The sequence below is a fragment of the Coffea eugenioides genome, chromosome 1 (assembly GCF_003713205.1).
Source record: "Coffea eugenioides isolate CCC68of chromosome 1, Ceug_1.0, whole genome shotgun sequence".
NCBI classification, from domain to species: domain Eukaryota; kingdom Viridiplantae; phylum Streptophyta; class Magnoliopsida; order Gentianales; family Rubiaceae; genus Coffea; species Coffea eugenioides.
Window position 1 is genome coordinate 36,492,030 of NC_040035.1, and position 16,106 is coordinate 36,508,135.

General features: G+C 33.9%; 1 protein-coding gene across 2 annotated transcripts; it reads left to right on the top strand.

The window, feature by feature from the left end:
- The first annotated feature begins 10,585 nt into the window (after positions 1-10,585).
- LOC113775752 (ankyrin repeat-containing protein BDA1-like) lies at positions 10,586-15,426 on the top strand. Of its 2 annotated transcripts, XM_027320761.1 has the most exons (3): positions 10,586-11,317; positions 14,126-14,477; positions 14,784-15,426. In XM_027320761.1, exons 1-3 carry the CDS (start codon positions 10,733-10,735, stop codon positions 14,924-14,926), a joined length of 1,080 nt encoding a protein of 359 aa, XP_027176562.1. In that variant the 5' UTR covers positions 10,586-10,732; the 3' UTR covers positions 14,927-15,426. The 2 variants fall into 2 exon arrangements, with proteins under 2 accessions (XP_027176562.1, XP_027176555.1); XM_027320754.1 differs by having other exon boundaries at positions 14,126-15,426.
- Positions 15,427-16,106: the final 680 nt, after the last annotated feature.

A 16,106-nucleotide genomic window follows, 5' to 3' on the forward strand; every position in this document is an offset into this window, starting at 1 on the left:
TCCTACAGCTATTACAGCACCAATTAACGCGGTTACTGGGCTAAATTAGCATGAACAAAAAGACGAGGAAGGGTGGTCGATGGAATCAACTTTTTGCGATAGGTCTACATCTTGTTATGCACCCGGACGTATCCTGTCCATGGTAGGCACGCTTTTGAGCTTCTCGCACCTTTTGCCTCGAGTTTCCCGCAGTCTTAGCCATGGATAGAGATGAATCTAACTCAACACTCGATGAACTACTCCTGACTAAAAGAAATTTGGACGAAAATTGGGTCGGACAGGTATTCTAATTTTGAGGTTGGGTTTAAAATAGAACTAATTCCGTTCATACCCATTAATTGATGAAAATTTTTGAAAAAGACTTGAGTACTCATTGAGGTACAAGCATCCCACCAATTAATTCATTCAAAAACTCCTTTCTCCTAACGAATAAACTTTGTTGTTGTTACTAAAGATATGGGAAATAAAGCAGGGTTCTGTTCCAAGTTTTAATGGACCACGGACATTCTAATTTTGAAATTAGACTTAAAATAGAAATAATTTCATTTATACCTATCAATGGATGGAAATTCTAGAGAAATACTTAGATACCTATTGAGCCCCTGACATCTCACTAATTAATTAATCCAAAATCTCTTGTCTCCCCAGATGAATAAACTTTTGTTGTTGTTACCAAAGATATGGGAAATATAGCGGGGTCACGTGGTTAGAAGTTCTTTTGTGCTCAAATCCTATTCTCATTCTCTTTTATATTGCAAGGGAAAGATCAGATAGTAATTCTAGATTGAGTTTTAAATCAGACCATCTAGTTACCTAGGCAAAATGATTCTGAAAATTTGTTGGGTGTTAAGTGAAATAAAATATAGGAAATTGTGTTATTTTTTACTTGTTGAGCTAAAGCATTCAAGTTGATGCCGTCTCTAGTGCATATGTGAAAAGTTTTAATGCAACTAAACTTTCGTCCTCACACTTTATTGTTCGGCTACAACTAATTTCACTAACCATGCTTTTTCACAGGCTACCGCAACATAAATATAGGTCGATACAATGACATTTCTTTATAATCATAAATACAAGTCTTTTTATGTTTTATAAGACTTATTTTTTTCTCAACTAAAATTTTGCGATATTAGAATCAAAGATTAAAAATATATATACATATAAAATAAATAAAAGAAAATTTGAGGAAAAAAATTCAAAAAAATATAAATTTACAATAAAATCAAAAGAAAGTTAATAAGTAAAAAATATTAAAGTTATATAAAAAATAAAAAAATTAAAGCCAAAGAGAATACATGAAATAGATTTGAGTATTGGATGAGATCAATTTAAATCCATCTAGAAATGATCCCATCCAAATTAATTCCCAAAACATATATTATTCCGCCTAACCCGATATTATTCAATCTCATCTCAAACCCCGCCCAACCGACCCATTTTGCCACGTCTAATACTGGACCCTTTATGATAGGAACGCGTTGGCCGTTTCTTCCTACGGTAGGCAGCGGCAGGATAGTTGGACACACGTGACGGTCACAAATGCAGGGCACATGCACTGAATTTCAAGGTGGAAGGTGCATGCGCATGTACAATAATGTAAAGGGACAATTTCAGAAACCTCCTCAAAATTTCTAAGTGTTATAGTAAACTCCTTTTTTATTTAAAAAATTATACGTATCTTCCCTATGATTAATATTTCAGTAACAATATAGACCCAGTATATTAAATTTGTTCTAAAAAATCCTAAAATACCCCTTTGTTACTTAGAAGGGGGCAAACCTCACTAATAAATTTTTTCCACATTGTAACTATTGTAAACGACATAACCACCACTTTAATGAATTCAATAAATCACTTTAGTTTAATTCCTATATTCTCACAATTTTGACAGCCTACCATTGTCGCCCCAAAGCTTTTCATGCAAATCAACTGAGACAATTAAAGTTGCATATACCTAATCTTTAGCCTCATTTTTTTTGCCTAAATTCTGTGTTTGAATTGACCATTGTCACTATCCAAATTCAATTCAAATGGCTGCAACCTTATTGATGCTAAAATAATCCAACCCATCAAGAATACCAATATGGAATAACCAAAAGCAACACTAGACACCATATCCCATGTTTCAACGCAAATATGATTGTAGTTTTTATATTAGGAGAGAGAATAAGAGCCTATTTTGTATGGCGGCTGTTGTTTTAAAATGAAAGACTAGTTGTAGTTGTAGGGTTTTTTTTGTAGAAATTATGTAAAATTGAAGGATATTATAATTATTTTACTACATGAAAGGAGGTTAGTATAATTATTCAAACCTGAAAGGAGGTGAGTGAAGTTTTCAAAAACCTTAGGGGAGATTTCTAAAATTATCCCCAAAAACTATTAAAGAATTTTTCAATCTTGTTATCAACTTCTATATTTTTATTAAAGACCGAGGAACCTAAAAGCAATTAGTTTGATTATTGGCCACCATTTGCATTTGTTGGAAGTTACCTAACTAATTGCTTTAGATATTTCTTTTTAGTGCTCACGGCTTGTTGCTGCACATGTTTCCAATTAAAGTTCGAAATAGAAATTGGATGCTTACTTCACCTCGGTTGGATTCACATCTCTAGTTCCCCTCACACAAAGTGCTTGTCAAAATTTGCTTTCCTCCGTCAGTGAGGTCCTCTTATTTTCTTTGTCCATTAATTTCTAAAACTTAAGAGATAGATTTGGTATGTTATAAAATTAAGAAAACGGCAAATTTAGAATGGAATTGTATTCTCTCCCCCAAAATGGGTTTCTTAATATTATATTTTGAAATAGGTTTCAAATGTTACAAAAAAGTTTAAAATAGGGAAGTTAAGTGAGATTTTTTAAAATTTTAGGGTGCCAAGTAAAGTTGTCAGGAACTAAAGGAGAGGGTTTTGAGATTATCCCGATAAAAAGGTACATTCAAATGGCATCTTGGCCTAAAAATTTGATTGAAATTGTGAGGTAAAACACTTACTTAATCATAGCCGTGTTCTGAGCAAACTCTTTAACTGCACTAATTATCAATTAGTCTCATAAGACATCTAAACTTAGGTCTTGTTAGATAATTCAATTCAGCACTTAAATTTAAAAGGTTTAGAACTTAACATGTTCAAATGCATTTGATAAACAAAAATAAAATATTTGAATTAATTAAATAACACTGAATTTTTTAAGCAAAATTTGTTTCAAAAAATAAGTGATAAACTATTTATTTATTACTTAATGTGCTATATACTCAAATGTATCGAATTTAGTATTTAATAATTTAATAACTAATGAACTCAAATTTCATATTTTATATTTTAATTTTTAAACTTTAACTTTATTAAACGCAGCATTAGTCATGTATCTAAAGATACAAGCAAATTTATACCGAAATATAAAGAAGTGTCAAATGAAATGAGAAGACATAAACGATGGATGGTAGCTGGACTGAGCAATCATTATAACTACGTACAGATGGAACGACTTTACTCCGAGGAGACTCCGAGTCTTTTGTATGCCGACAAAAAGAAGACTTCAAGTCTTCTATTGTACATGAGTCAATTTCGACAGCCGCGTTTAAAATTTTTCCGGATTGAATTTTCAAAGGGGTAATTTCAAAAACCTCTCTTGAGGTTTTAGACTATTCACTAGCCTCCCTCTAGTTTTTAAAAATTATATTAATCTCCCTTAAATTTTATTATTTTGTAACGTATAGATTCTGTGACGCCCCGAAAAAAAATGAGTTTGAGAACCCGGAAATTTTCTAATTTTCTAGGGTTTATTTTATTTAATCGCCCGCCTTTTCTACATTTTCTTGATTAGAAAAATTCCCCAGATAAAGTTTATGAGCAAAAATAGTTTTAAAATGATTTTTCTAGTATCGGTTAGTTTTTGAGTAATTAAAAACGTATTTTGAATGTGGGACCCGCAAGTGCGGTAAATGCATTATATTTTTGACAACTTGTTGGAATTTTGTATTAAGTGATATTATTTTACAATGTGTTAAGATATTTGTATTGGAGAGACAAAAAGATAAGTTTTAAATCAAAAGGTGACAAGTGTCACCATCCTATTCACTATTGGACTTTTGACCATCTTACCTTAACTTTACTAAAACCAAAATTTGACCAAAAATCAAGCCATTTCTTCCTTCTCATGGCTGAAACTTGGAGAGCAAGAGAGAGAGAAAAACCTTCATCTTTCACTCCAATTTCTTACTTCAATCTTGAGTTTTAACCGATGGAATTGCAAATCACTCCATAAAAGTTGGTTACTAAGGAGATTCCAAGGTCTTGGTGGAGTTATTTTGGAGAAGGAACCACTAAGCTACTATCTTTTGTGAGGTATCAAGGTATGGTGTGTAAAGATTCATTTTTTGTTTCCAATAATGGTGAATTAGTGACTTGTGATGGCTAAAGAGATGGTTTGATGGATTATATTTTGAGTTGTGGTTGAATTGATGAACTTTTATAATTTTTGGGGATTTTTCTGTTTTAATATGAACATGGTTGTGTGGTTATGTATGATGATTGGAAATGATATTTAAGGAAGCTAGAAGGTGGAAAAAGTGGATAATTGCAATCAATTTCTGTTTTGGAAGAAATTTCAGAAAATTAGGTTTTGTGAAGGAACATTCTGCCCGAATTTTTAGCTCCTAGATAGAGGCCTAATTAGCCTTGGCTTAAAACATGAAAGTTGTAGGGAATGATATTTTATAGGTGCCTACAAAATTTCAGGTCAATCGGAGTAGCGTAGAGTGAGAAAATTCGAAATTACTATTGCTGTTCTGGTTTTACCCGAATGTAAGAATTGCGCCTGTAATTGGTTGTTTTGGCTGGAATTTATTCCGAATTGGTTGTTGAGGCCTTCTGATGAAATTTAGCCCTGTTTCTTAGCTTTCAGCTGGTTTTGGAATTTCTGGATTTGGACTTGGATAGCCTGCTTTATGATGTTTACACCAGAATACGTTTTGTGAATCTGTTTTTGTGATTCTGGTATGGTATCTTGCATTTTTGACCTGGTTACACTCAAAACTGGGTTGAGTGACCTTCTGAAAGATTGTAACCCTATCTCTTAGCTTCGAAACGGTGGGTCTTGCACCTTCATCCGACAATCGTACCGCCTTTGGTACCATTACCGCAAAATGACGTCAAAACCTGTTTTTCTGGTTTTGAGCTTAACTTTCATTTCCGAACTTTTCCCTAGCTTGACTTGTACTAGTACTACTTGGAGCTTGCTGAATGCCTATTGGATGAACTTGTTGTTGTGTGTGTACCTTTGGGTTTGAATGAGCAAAATAATGAAGCCATGATGGCTGGAAAAGTTAGCAAATTCAGGGAAAGTGCTGTCCGAACTTTGAAGGGATTTGTTTGCATTGAGTTTGTGATCTAAGACTTGGATTTGAGCAAGGCAATTATATATGATGGATGGTTTCTGAGCCATGGAGGTGAGTGACCCTAAACTATTTCCAAAGTACTTGTGAAATGTTTCTTACATTAGGTACTCGATTGCATATCATGCGTGCTTGCATGTGAGTTCATGACATGATTTGGCTTCAATGAGTTCTGGGAAAGTCTTGTGCTGGACACCAACGTCTCCACTCTGTTTATGGTTCATGTTCATGTTTATCTGGAGCTCAAGAAGGGGCTCCCTCTTAATGTTAATGTTAATGTTAAATGATCTATTTGAGCGTTGGGTGTTCAAATGCTATGATTTCCCTGGCTCACGAGAGCACTAAACGAACATTTGATCTCTGAATCATGACATCATCGAAATGATCGAAATGCAACATTGTGAAATATATTTGTTTAATGATTTTACTGGTTACTCGCTGAGCTTCTAACTCACCCCAAAAATATTTTATTCCCCTCCACAGGGCTCAAGGCGAAGGAAGGACTTGTAGTACTTGTGCACGTGTCTGGATGGCCTATGTTTTGTACAATTTGGATTTGGAAATCATTTTATGTATAGTTGATAATTGTTTCCGCTTCGCTTATGACATGTAATTTTTGGAGAATTTGATGTAATATTTGAGGAATGTAGTGAACGACTGAGTCCCGGCGAGAGTTGGGCAGGCGGCCCGCCGAACCCTCTGGTTCGCCTTAGGGGGCGGTGGGGTCGTTACAGATTCAATTAACAATTAAAAAATAATAGTAGGAGAAAGAAGATACTATGATTTCCCCATTACTCTCATCTACTAAATTGTTTAATTAATCTAATTCAGTCCAAACATTAAAGAAAACATTAGCATTTGCTATTTATTATTAAAGTTCAAATCATATGGCATCAAAAATAGCATATCATTTTATATATTTTACTTAATACAAGATCTAAATTACTCTTTTCAGTTTCGAACTAATTATCAAACATGATCAATAACAAATAATAAAAAAATCTGCAACCAAAATATTACAATGAGCGAACTTTAATACCATAAAAATCTTAATATCCAACGTTATTATGTTGACAAAAATATTTATGATGTTAAAGTTTGTTCTCCATAATATTTTAGTTATAAATTTTTTGATTATTTGTTGTTGATTAATATTTGACAATGGGTATGTAACTGAAAAAAATAACTTGAATCTTGTATTAAGTGAAAAATATAAAATGATATACTATTTTTTTAATGCTATATATGATTTGATCCCTAATAATAAACAACAAATTTTAGTATTTTTCTTTAATGTGTGAGTAGATATTAAATTAATTAAATAATGTAGTAGATAAGAGACAATAATGGAATCATATTATCTTCTCTCATTTAATATCATTTTCAATTATTGGTTGGACCTAAATTGATAGAGCAACTATTGGACACCTTTTCGCTGTTATTTGGTCATAATCTTGGTTACTTACGGTGCTAAGTGTTGAGATTTTGCTCATATTTGGTATTTGTATAAAGTGTAGGTGGTTGGTGTAAGAACTGCTCTTGCGAGGCAAATTTCCAGAAGACTCTCTATTTCATGGCGTGCCCACGCCAGAAACTCTAGAAGGATACCCAAAAGCTGGACCCACGGGATTGGTAGCAGCAGGGCCAATTAGGAAATCAGGTCCACGTGAACCGCGGAGATGCATGGGATTAAAACCCCTAGACAAAGTCTTGCTCCCTGACGTTTCTTTGCTTCTGCTGGCGCGGCTACAAAAGGCTAAAAAGGATACGGGGCACAAACGGTTGCAGGTGCAACCGTTTGTGCCGGTTGTCCTCATTTTGCACTGCGCGTAACATTGGTTAAACACGATGTAACTTTTTTTTCACAGGATGTATTTTCAGAACAGATAGTGGTGGGCCCCACACTTGACGCGGAAATCGAGTTACATGGTGTAATCTCAGCCGCACAAAATTTTGAGGGCAAATCTTGGCCCTTAACCGTGCAGGGACGGTCATACTGATGACCGTCCCTGCCCCAAATCCGGCTAAAAAGCCAGAATCACGTGCAAGGAATAGATGAGCTTTTGTTTTCCCCGGTTAGACAATTTTTTTACTCGCTGCTTTTGCTCTTGATTGCAGCCGACTTTTCCTAGTGCTTCTCTTTTACTTTTTGTTTCAGTACGAACACAGACCCAGAGATAATTAAGATTTTTCCTTTTGCTTTCTGCGTTACTCTACCTTTTCGAATTCTTTGACAATTGTGTGGATGGAATCAATTAAACCACGCGAGAGTGACACGATGAGGAGTGGCTAGATTTCTCCTCTATCCAAAGGTCGATGCGAAGGCGCGGTCCACAACATCTGTGAGATCTAATCAAACTGTTACTATTTTTTTCAATTCGTTACTATTCGTGTGTTTCCTGAATTAATTGTTCATGGGTATTTTATTAATTGAATATTAACGGCCGGATATTTAATTTAATCTAATAGCCTACTATCACATTAACTAAATTGAATCCGTAATTGTTCGTTTAGTTGATAAATAGTGACAACCATCATAATTGACTTTGTGTTGGGGGAACGTAAGATCTAATTTAAATAAATCCTCTTAGCGCGTTTATTGGTTAGGGTTGAGTTTTTCTAGTTTTAATGCAACTGGATAATTAAATTCCTACGGTTGTACCTAAGATTGGTTTCTGGTTAGAGAAGCAGTCAACGGTCGTACCTTGGCTGTCGAAAAAGTAAGGAAAGACTGGCTGTCAGAGCTTGTTGACAGTTATAACCAACCTAGTGACGAATGAATGGAATATCTTTGCATCGATGATCATTTAATTAGACCGTGCCTGAAAAGTTGATCCTTTGGGTAGAATTTTATAAATTGCTATTTTTAGTAAATTGCACTTGGTGAATTAGCTTTTGAATTTTGTTTATTTTAATTTTATTTTCACTCCATTAAATATCCCTAAATTCTGTTCTATTGATTTGGAAAGAAACAACTTCCTACCCGTTTCCTGTGAAATTGACCCTACCTGCCATTGTAGGCAAATTTAATACTTTTATAGACAATTTTGGTATATCGGATCAAGCAAACTCTTCGGGAACATGGTGAATCAAGTAACCCATTGCACACTTAGGATCCCTGCTCCAATATTTGGATTTGTTCTATAATTAATTGTGGTGGTAACTAGGACTTTTTAGTAATTATTATTGCACAGGTTCGACAACCTGTCATAAATATTATAAGATAATTAACCTTAAGGGGGGTTATTATAATTTTTGAAACATAAAAAAACCAGTGAAATAGTTAGAAATCTCAAAGGAGGTTTCTGAAATTATCCCATTTTCAGATGTGCAGCTCTATCTGGGCATTCAAACATCGCTTAATTGGTATACTGACTTTCTAAAAATTTAAATATTAGTCAAAAAATCCAATGAAAAATACATTACTATAATGTGAATTTAAATGCCCTTTTACTCTGTGTTTTAAAACTCGGACTAGACCGGCCGGTTCGATCGATTGAACCGGGAACCGGCCAAGTGTCCGGTCCGAGTTATGCTAAAAAACCGGGTAAGTAAAAACCCGGTCAAATCCGGTCAAGAACCGGGTTTGACCGGGAAAAAATCGGATTTTCCGGTTCAAGCAGAATTTTTAAAAAAAACTCAAACTTTTCCAATATTATATTTTGACTCTTAGATTGTTAAAAATTATTAATATACCTCAAATATTTCATACTTTATCAATGTTTTCTTAAAGTTTGGTGTTATTTTTCAATTAAGTCCATAATTTTAATTCTAAACTTGTTAATACTCATTAAATAATATAAATTGCTATTTGATTGTTCTAATTTTTTTGTATTTTCTTGTTAAATATATTTGAAACATCAAATATATATGAATATACCTTTATTAATATTAACATGTTATTAGGTATTTTACATATAATATTTTAATTTTTAAATAATTTTATTTATAACGTCATCCGGTTCAACCCCTATCGAACCCGATTGAACCCTGACTCCTGAGCTTGACCGAGTCGATACCCGGTCTGGTTCTGAAAACATAGCTTTTACTAGCTATAGCATGTAACATAAGTACACAATAGTTTCCAAATTTTAGTAAATATAGGGTAGAGACTGAAGAGGTCTTGGCCAACTAGGAAAAGGAAAATAAAACAAATAGTCGGAATATGAAAGTTGAGACCGCTAGTAATGCAAGTCCAAGAACTTTTGGCTCCAGACGAGAAAATTCGGGGCATGCCTCTGCGAGTTGCTAAGAAGCAAGTACAGCGACATTCGATTACGTAAAATGCCAAGAAATTACTGCCAATGAACTTTTACTTATATATTTAAAAGAAAAAGGTAAATAGATTCATAGATTGTTACACGACATTCTAACGTTTTAAAATATTCATATCAAAAAATTGATTTCACACAAAGTGAAAATTTGATGAAAAATGTTCTCCATAATGCCATTAGCCAAAATATTAATATTGTCCTTATTTAAACACTAAATCAAACAACTGCTTGACCACCTTACATAAAAATATAAGATAATTATATAAATAAGTATAAAAATTACAAGAAATAAAGTGCATAATAGGATAACTAAATAGATATTAGAATTCCATCATACATATTCTCGAATGCTTCTGCTTCGTTCACAGTAAACATTCGTACTTTCTGTCTATTTTCTAGGGATTGTGTAGGGGTGGTCATAAGGATGCTCATACAGACACTTTTAAACTTTAAGGAGAATATGTGATAATACAAAAAATCATAGAGAGATTATGCATAGATTATGCGTAGTCTGTCCAAAAGAAAACGACATCGGTAGGTTGGGAAAAAATTCACTTTTCGTCCTCAAACTTTGAATTAGGGACACATTTCATCCCCATACTTTTAGACGCATTACATTTAGTACATGAATTAATTATTTTGAGCCACATTTAATTCAAAAATGGTAAATTTGGATGGAGAAAGCTGATGTAGCCATTCATTTTGACTGAAAATTTTTTTTACTTAACAGTCATGTGCCAAACACATGGCTTTTTCGATTCAAATTAAGCAATTTTTTGTTTTTGGACTAAATATAGTAAAAAATAATAAATTCATGTACTAAATATGGTGCGTCAAAAAGTTTATGAATGAAATATGTCCCTAACTCAAAGTTTAGGCACGAAAAGTGGATTTTTCCCTCCGTACGTAGGTTGAATTTTGATCTATTCCTTTTGGTCAATGCTGCAATTTCGTTGAAACATCTGATCAAGCTCTTAGTGCGATGTAGTAGAAAAGCAATATACACATATTCATTGCAATGTTGTACGAGGAAAGCGGTTGCTAAATCAAGTCTTTGTAGCAAGTTATGGAGCGGAAATTGACCGAGGCTGCACAATCAGGAGACATAAACATCTTGTATGAATTACTTCGGCTGGATCCAGCTCTCTTGGATAAATTTGATAAGCCATCATTCATGGATACACCTTTACACACAGCAGCAGCTGCCGGTTCTACAGCCTCTACCCACTTCGCCCTTGAAGTCCTAAGCTTAAAGCCCTCTTTCGGCGTGAAGCTCAACCCCGATGGCTATACTCCACTGGACTTGGCGCTACAGAACCGAAGATTCCAAACAGTTAAACGGCTCATACAGCAAGATCCTGAGCTCATTCGTGGCAAAGGAAGAGAGAGGTATACGCCTTTGCACCACGTAGCTGAAGTGGGTAATGCTGATCTTTTGGCTGATTTCCTAGTGACATGCCCAAAATCCATTCAAGATTTGACAATTCGAGGAGAAACGGCTGTTCATATTGCTGTGAGAAATATGAATGTCAGAGCTTTACAGGTGCTGTTAGGTTGGCTTCAGAGGACAAACAATGAAAAGATTTTGAACAAGAAAGACGATAATGGAGATACAGTCTTGCATGTTGCGGCCTCTAAAAACCAACTGGAGGCAAGTGTTTTTTCCTTTTTTATTTTTAAAGATTTTTCATGTGTGTTTGCTACGTGATATTTAGGCACCTTTTTGGAATTTTTTTTTTTTGGTTATCATTTTCACTTTTTAACACTTTACTCCTTCAATTACCTTAGCAGTTAACCTTTAGCACCTCTAGCAATTTAATCGCTAACATTATTTTTTGTTAAATTACAATTTGAGAAAAAATTAGGGAAAAAAGAATATTTTATCCGGAGAATTTATGACCAAGATCAATACACCATTGAAATCCTTAAATCAAGAGAAATTATTTGGTCTGTAAATCTTCAAAGTTGGGTTATGAAATTTGACTCTGTGCTAGAGAGTACTCAAATTCTTTGCTATTGGCTAGATTTTATATGATTGTGGTGTTTAATCATGTCCTTTGTATTGAAATAATATTATGAAAAAATATTTTTATTCAACAGCTTAGAGAATTTCCTGGGTTTCGTACATTGTATAACCTAAATTCATGGCTTGATTTTCAATATATTGTTAATTTCCCAGTCCACTATTGTTAATTTGGTCTTCCACTCGTCATGAGTGAAATTTTGGTGTGAAATTTATGTTATTTAATGTCACTTTAGGCAAGTAAAGGAAAAGTGGCAAAAAAAAAAGGAAAAAAAAAAGAAGAAATGGAGAAACTGAAGTACTAAAAGTGTACTTATCCATATTTTTAGTTTTGTAACTTTCAAATATATTCGTACTATTCATGTACGAATTTATATGCATAATTTTGCTGAACATATATTTTTATGCCAAACTTTTCATCGTACTTTTGAAAAAAATTCGTATAATTTGCATATGTATAATATTTTGTATTATACGCATCCCATATTTTACTATCACATTACAATGTTGTATTATTTATATGTAAATTATTTTATTTACATATATAACCTTTCTTACAAATATGTATACTATTTAAAAAGGGAGAGGTTGGGGTTTGGGGTGAACACTTTTTATCACTTTATATATTTTCAATTTTAACCTTACGAAAATCACTTATTACTTTGCTATCAAAACATAAAGTGCTAAGATAACTATCTGGAATTATTCTTAGCCACAATTATCTACACATATCTTGACAAAATATCCACAACCATAATTATCTACACATCTTGACTAAACATCTAACTTTAAGCATTATATCTACCAAAATAACAATCATCTGATTGGAAAAAAAATGTAAAAATAACATATTTTGCTTTAGTGATGAAATTTTATATAAAATTAATTTACAAAAAATAGAGTATTTCTGAATTGTATACAAATCACTCGTACCTTTTAACACTAGCGATAATAAAATATGACCGCAGACAAAATAGTGTAACCAGTAAAAAATGGGAACAAAACACATGGAACTAGCACCAATGTGACCGCATTAGCATTGTCCCCTTGTTTTTGGTGCGACAAAAAGCTGAGGGGTCGACAATACAGCACCAATCTTGGCCCGCTCTGAAATGCGGCTAAATAGCCCACCAAAGTTCTATTTAGTGGCCAGTCAAATGTACAATTATATATTATAATGCATGGAGTTTATAATTTATATATAACTTTATAATAATATATTACATTAAATACATAATTACGTATTAATTATAGTATTAATTATGAGTTTGGGTGAAGTCCAAAGTTAGGCTCACAACTCTCATAATATTTGTGAGTTGAATTTCGATATCAAAATGTCAGCCCAAAAGCCCGAACTATAAAAGCCTAAATATTGTACCTTTTTTCTGTGAATTGAGTTTTGACTTGTCAAAGCTGAACTTATAAATCTTAATTGACACCCTTGCAGAGCTGTAAACGAGTCGAATCGAACTGAGTATTTCATATTTGAGCTCTGTTCGTTAAGCGATTCGAACAACGTTCGTGTTCGTTCGTTAATTTTCGAACTCCAAACCTGTGTTCGTGTTCAGCTCGTTTAACTTAAACGAGCTGTTCACGAACATACTCGAAATACTCGAATCCAAATTATTTTAAGCCTTAAATATGTCATGCAAATCATTAATCATTCTAAAAAACAATTAAAGTACTAAGTGACTAAATTCTATTATTTATTAACTATATAACTAACATTAACATAAAAACAACAAATAAAACAAAGCAATTTGCCCTACAAATATAAAAGTCCAGCCATAAAATTAACCCTAAAATTTATCAAATGATAATTATGTTAATGTTCGCAAGCATTCGTTAAAACTCGCGAACATGCTCGTGTTTGCCAATGTTCGTTAAAACTCGCGAATATGCTCGTGTTCACTCGATTATTAATCGAACAAAAAAATTCGTTTGAATTCGGTTCGTTTAACATTTCGAACGAGCCTTTCACGAATACGAACGAGTTGAAACGAACCAAGCTATCGAACTGCTCGGTTCGTTTAACAGCTCTACCTATTTGTAATCTTATTTAAACTGTAAAACCTAGGTTTTGCATACTTTTGTAGTTAGAAGTTTTTATTGGTAACAGTTCCCTCCCACAAAATTATGTAACTATTAACAAGATCAAAAGCAAGTCCTCATGCTCATTGCGTCATTTGCTTAAGGTGTTTTTTTTTTTAAAATTACTAAGAGGATTCACAATAGTTCCTTTAGTCCTTCAATCACTTGAACCTGCAACCGCTTAGTGAAGCGGTTTACCAATAGAGTTATGATTCACTGTCTTCGCATAAGGATTATAAGAAGAATATATAAAAAAAAAAATCTAAATGCAATTTCTATAAAAATAATAAACTTTTACTCTAGTAATCCACTGATAGTCTTATTAAAATTTTGATATTTCTTCAGGTTGTAAGGTTGCTGATCAACAAAGTCAAAATAAATGAAAAGAATTTACATGGTTTAACATGCCTCGATACTTTTACGGGACTTGCAACCGCAGGAGATCAGAAAATTGCCAAAGCTTTACGTGGTGCAGGTGCTAAAACATCTTCAGCTCTGCCCCCAGTTGACACTTTAGCTGATATTTTGAGTTCAAAGGAATCATTAACCAGAAAAGCTTTCAGGCAAATGGAATGTGATGTTGGCTTGGATGGTTTGTCCAGTGAGATGCGAAATGCGCTCCTAGTGGTAGCTGTTCTAATTGCAACAGCTACCTATCAAGCCGTACTAAGCCCTCCTGGAGGAATTTCATCAGGAGGTGATACCACTTTATTTTTCAGCAATTCTAGCGACATTTCTCCTATTTCAGATTTTGCCAGAAAAACTAAAATTACAGAGAGCACAGGAAAAGTGCAAATGGGAGAGGCTTACTTCTATGTTTTCATTACCTTGAACACGGTAGCTTTCGCAGCCTCCCTTGGCATTATCTTCAGTCTGCTCCCCACAAGCCGTTACAATTTGTTGCTGTTTATCCCTCTGTTAACTCTATTGATGAGCTATACATTTTCGATAACCATCATAGCACCGCACTCACGTTCTTTACAAATGCATGCTTTCTACCCAGTCATGATCGGATTCGGTTTGACTATGTTGATAATGAGGTGCAAATTTCCTGAATTCCTTGGGCAAGCTCCAAATCGGTATAGGCGTGACCAGATGGAACGAGATGTAATCCCTGGTGCTGGTGGCCATGTCAATCAAGTTTGAGATTCTCTACAACCATGAAAATTCTGCATCCTGAACTTCTACTGGCGAGATTCCTAACCTTGTCGCTAAGTATACCAACTACGTTCAAGATCTTAATATTTTCAGCCTCTTCTATTCACATTAATGCAGAAGCGTTTCTGCTTAAAGTGGCACAGGTTACCAATTGAGCAGCTGGCCTGGCATGCCAAGAGGGTCACTCTCTACTCTGATCAAAACAAGTTCTGAGCAACGTGATTGATCCTAAAAGGTTGGGGTGGCGATACCCTGACTTCCTTCGTGGCTGGTTTTGGGATGAATTAAGGATATTAAGTCAATGTAGTTAAGTTCCCTGATCAAATTAATGTGATCCATGTAAAGGCATCATTTGTTGACCCGTTAGGAAAGCATGTTTTAAGGGAATGGGCAGGTGTAGTTGGATCTGTCAGGTTATTTCCAGTTTGTTGTAGTACATGATTTTGCATGACTCGAATTTAGAGTTTTAATAATAATTAATGTGTGTAGGGTTATGAAATTAAAAGAATAAAATAATCATTCAAAATATTTATATGAGAGAGAAGAAAGTAAATAATTCACATTAGTATAGAAATCTCAACTGATGGAATAAAGTCGTACTACAATAAAATCTTACATACACTCATAGATTCTTTTAATATAATATAGTTGTTTTATTGTTGTGGATTGATGGAATATTGTGCTTCTAATGGTTGTGGATACTGCTTTAGTACTTTCCTGCTGATCAAAGAAATTTTGCTATGCCAAAGAAAAATAATATAAAGCTTAATTCAATTGCGACCTCACACCAGATACGTTACACGACAATAGATGTAGTTTTTGTCCTAAAAGTATTGAAGAACGCATTTCATGGATTCCTTCCCCTTTCTCCTAAAAAATTGTTTCATCGAATTTACAAAAAATTAAAGAATGGATGATGGAGATGCGGTTTAATTTCGGCCAAAAAAAAAAAAATGAACGCCTCCTGAGTGCGTTTTCACTCTTTAGGAAAAGGTTCAAAAGAACTACCACACTTTCAAAATTTATTTTAAAAACTTCCATTTTTGGGGAATTTACCCTTGCTTGTTGGGGAATAATGGGTAAAGTTTATCATCTACTTAGGGGAATCCCTGTGAGAATTTCTCTTTATAGTGTAAACTTTTCCTTTTTCATTTTTTCAGTACTAAGA

What these genes read in the sequence shown, in the direction of transcription:
- LOC113775752 (XM_027320754.1), top strand. Translation starts at nt 10,733, where the DNA reads ATGGAGCGGAAATTGACCGAGGCTGCACAATCAGGAGACATAAACATC. An exon ending in CCTCTAAAAACCAACTGGAG is followed by an intron (nt 11,318 to 14,125) that starts GCAAGTGTTTTT and finishes ATATTTCTTCAG; the next exon opens with GTTGTAAGGTTGCTGATCAA.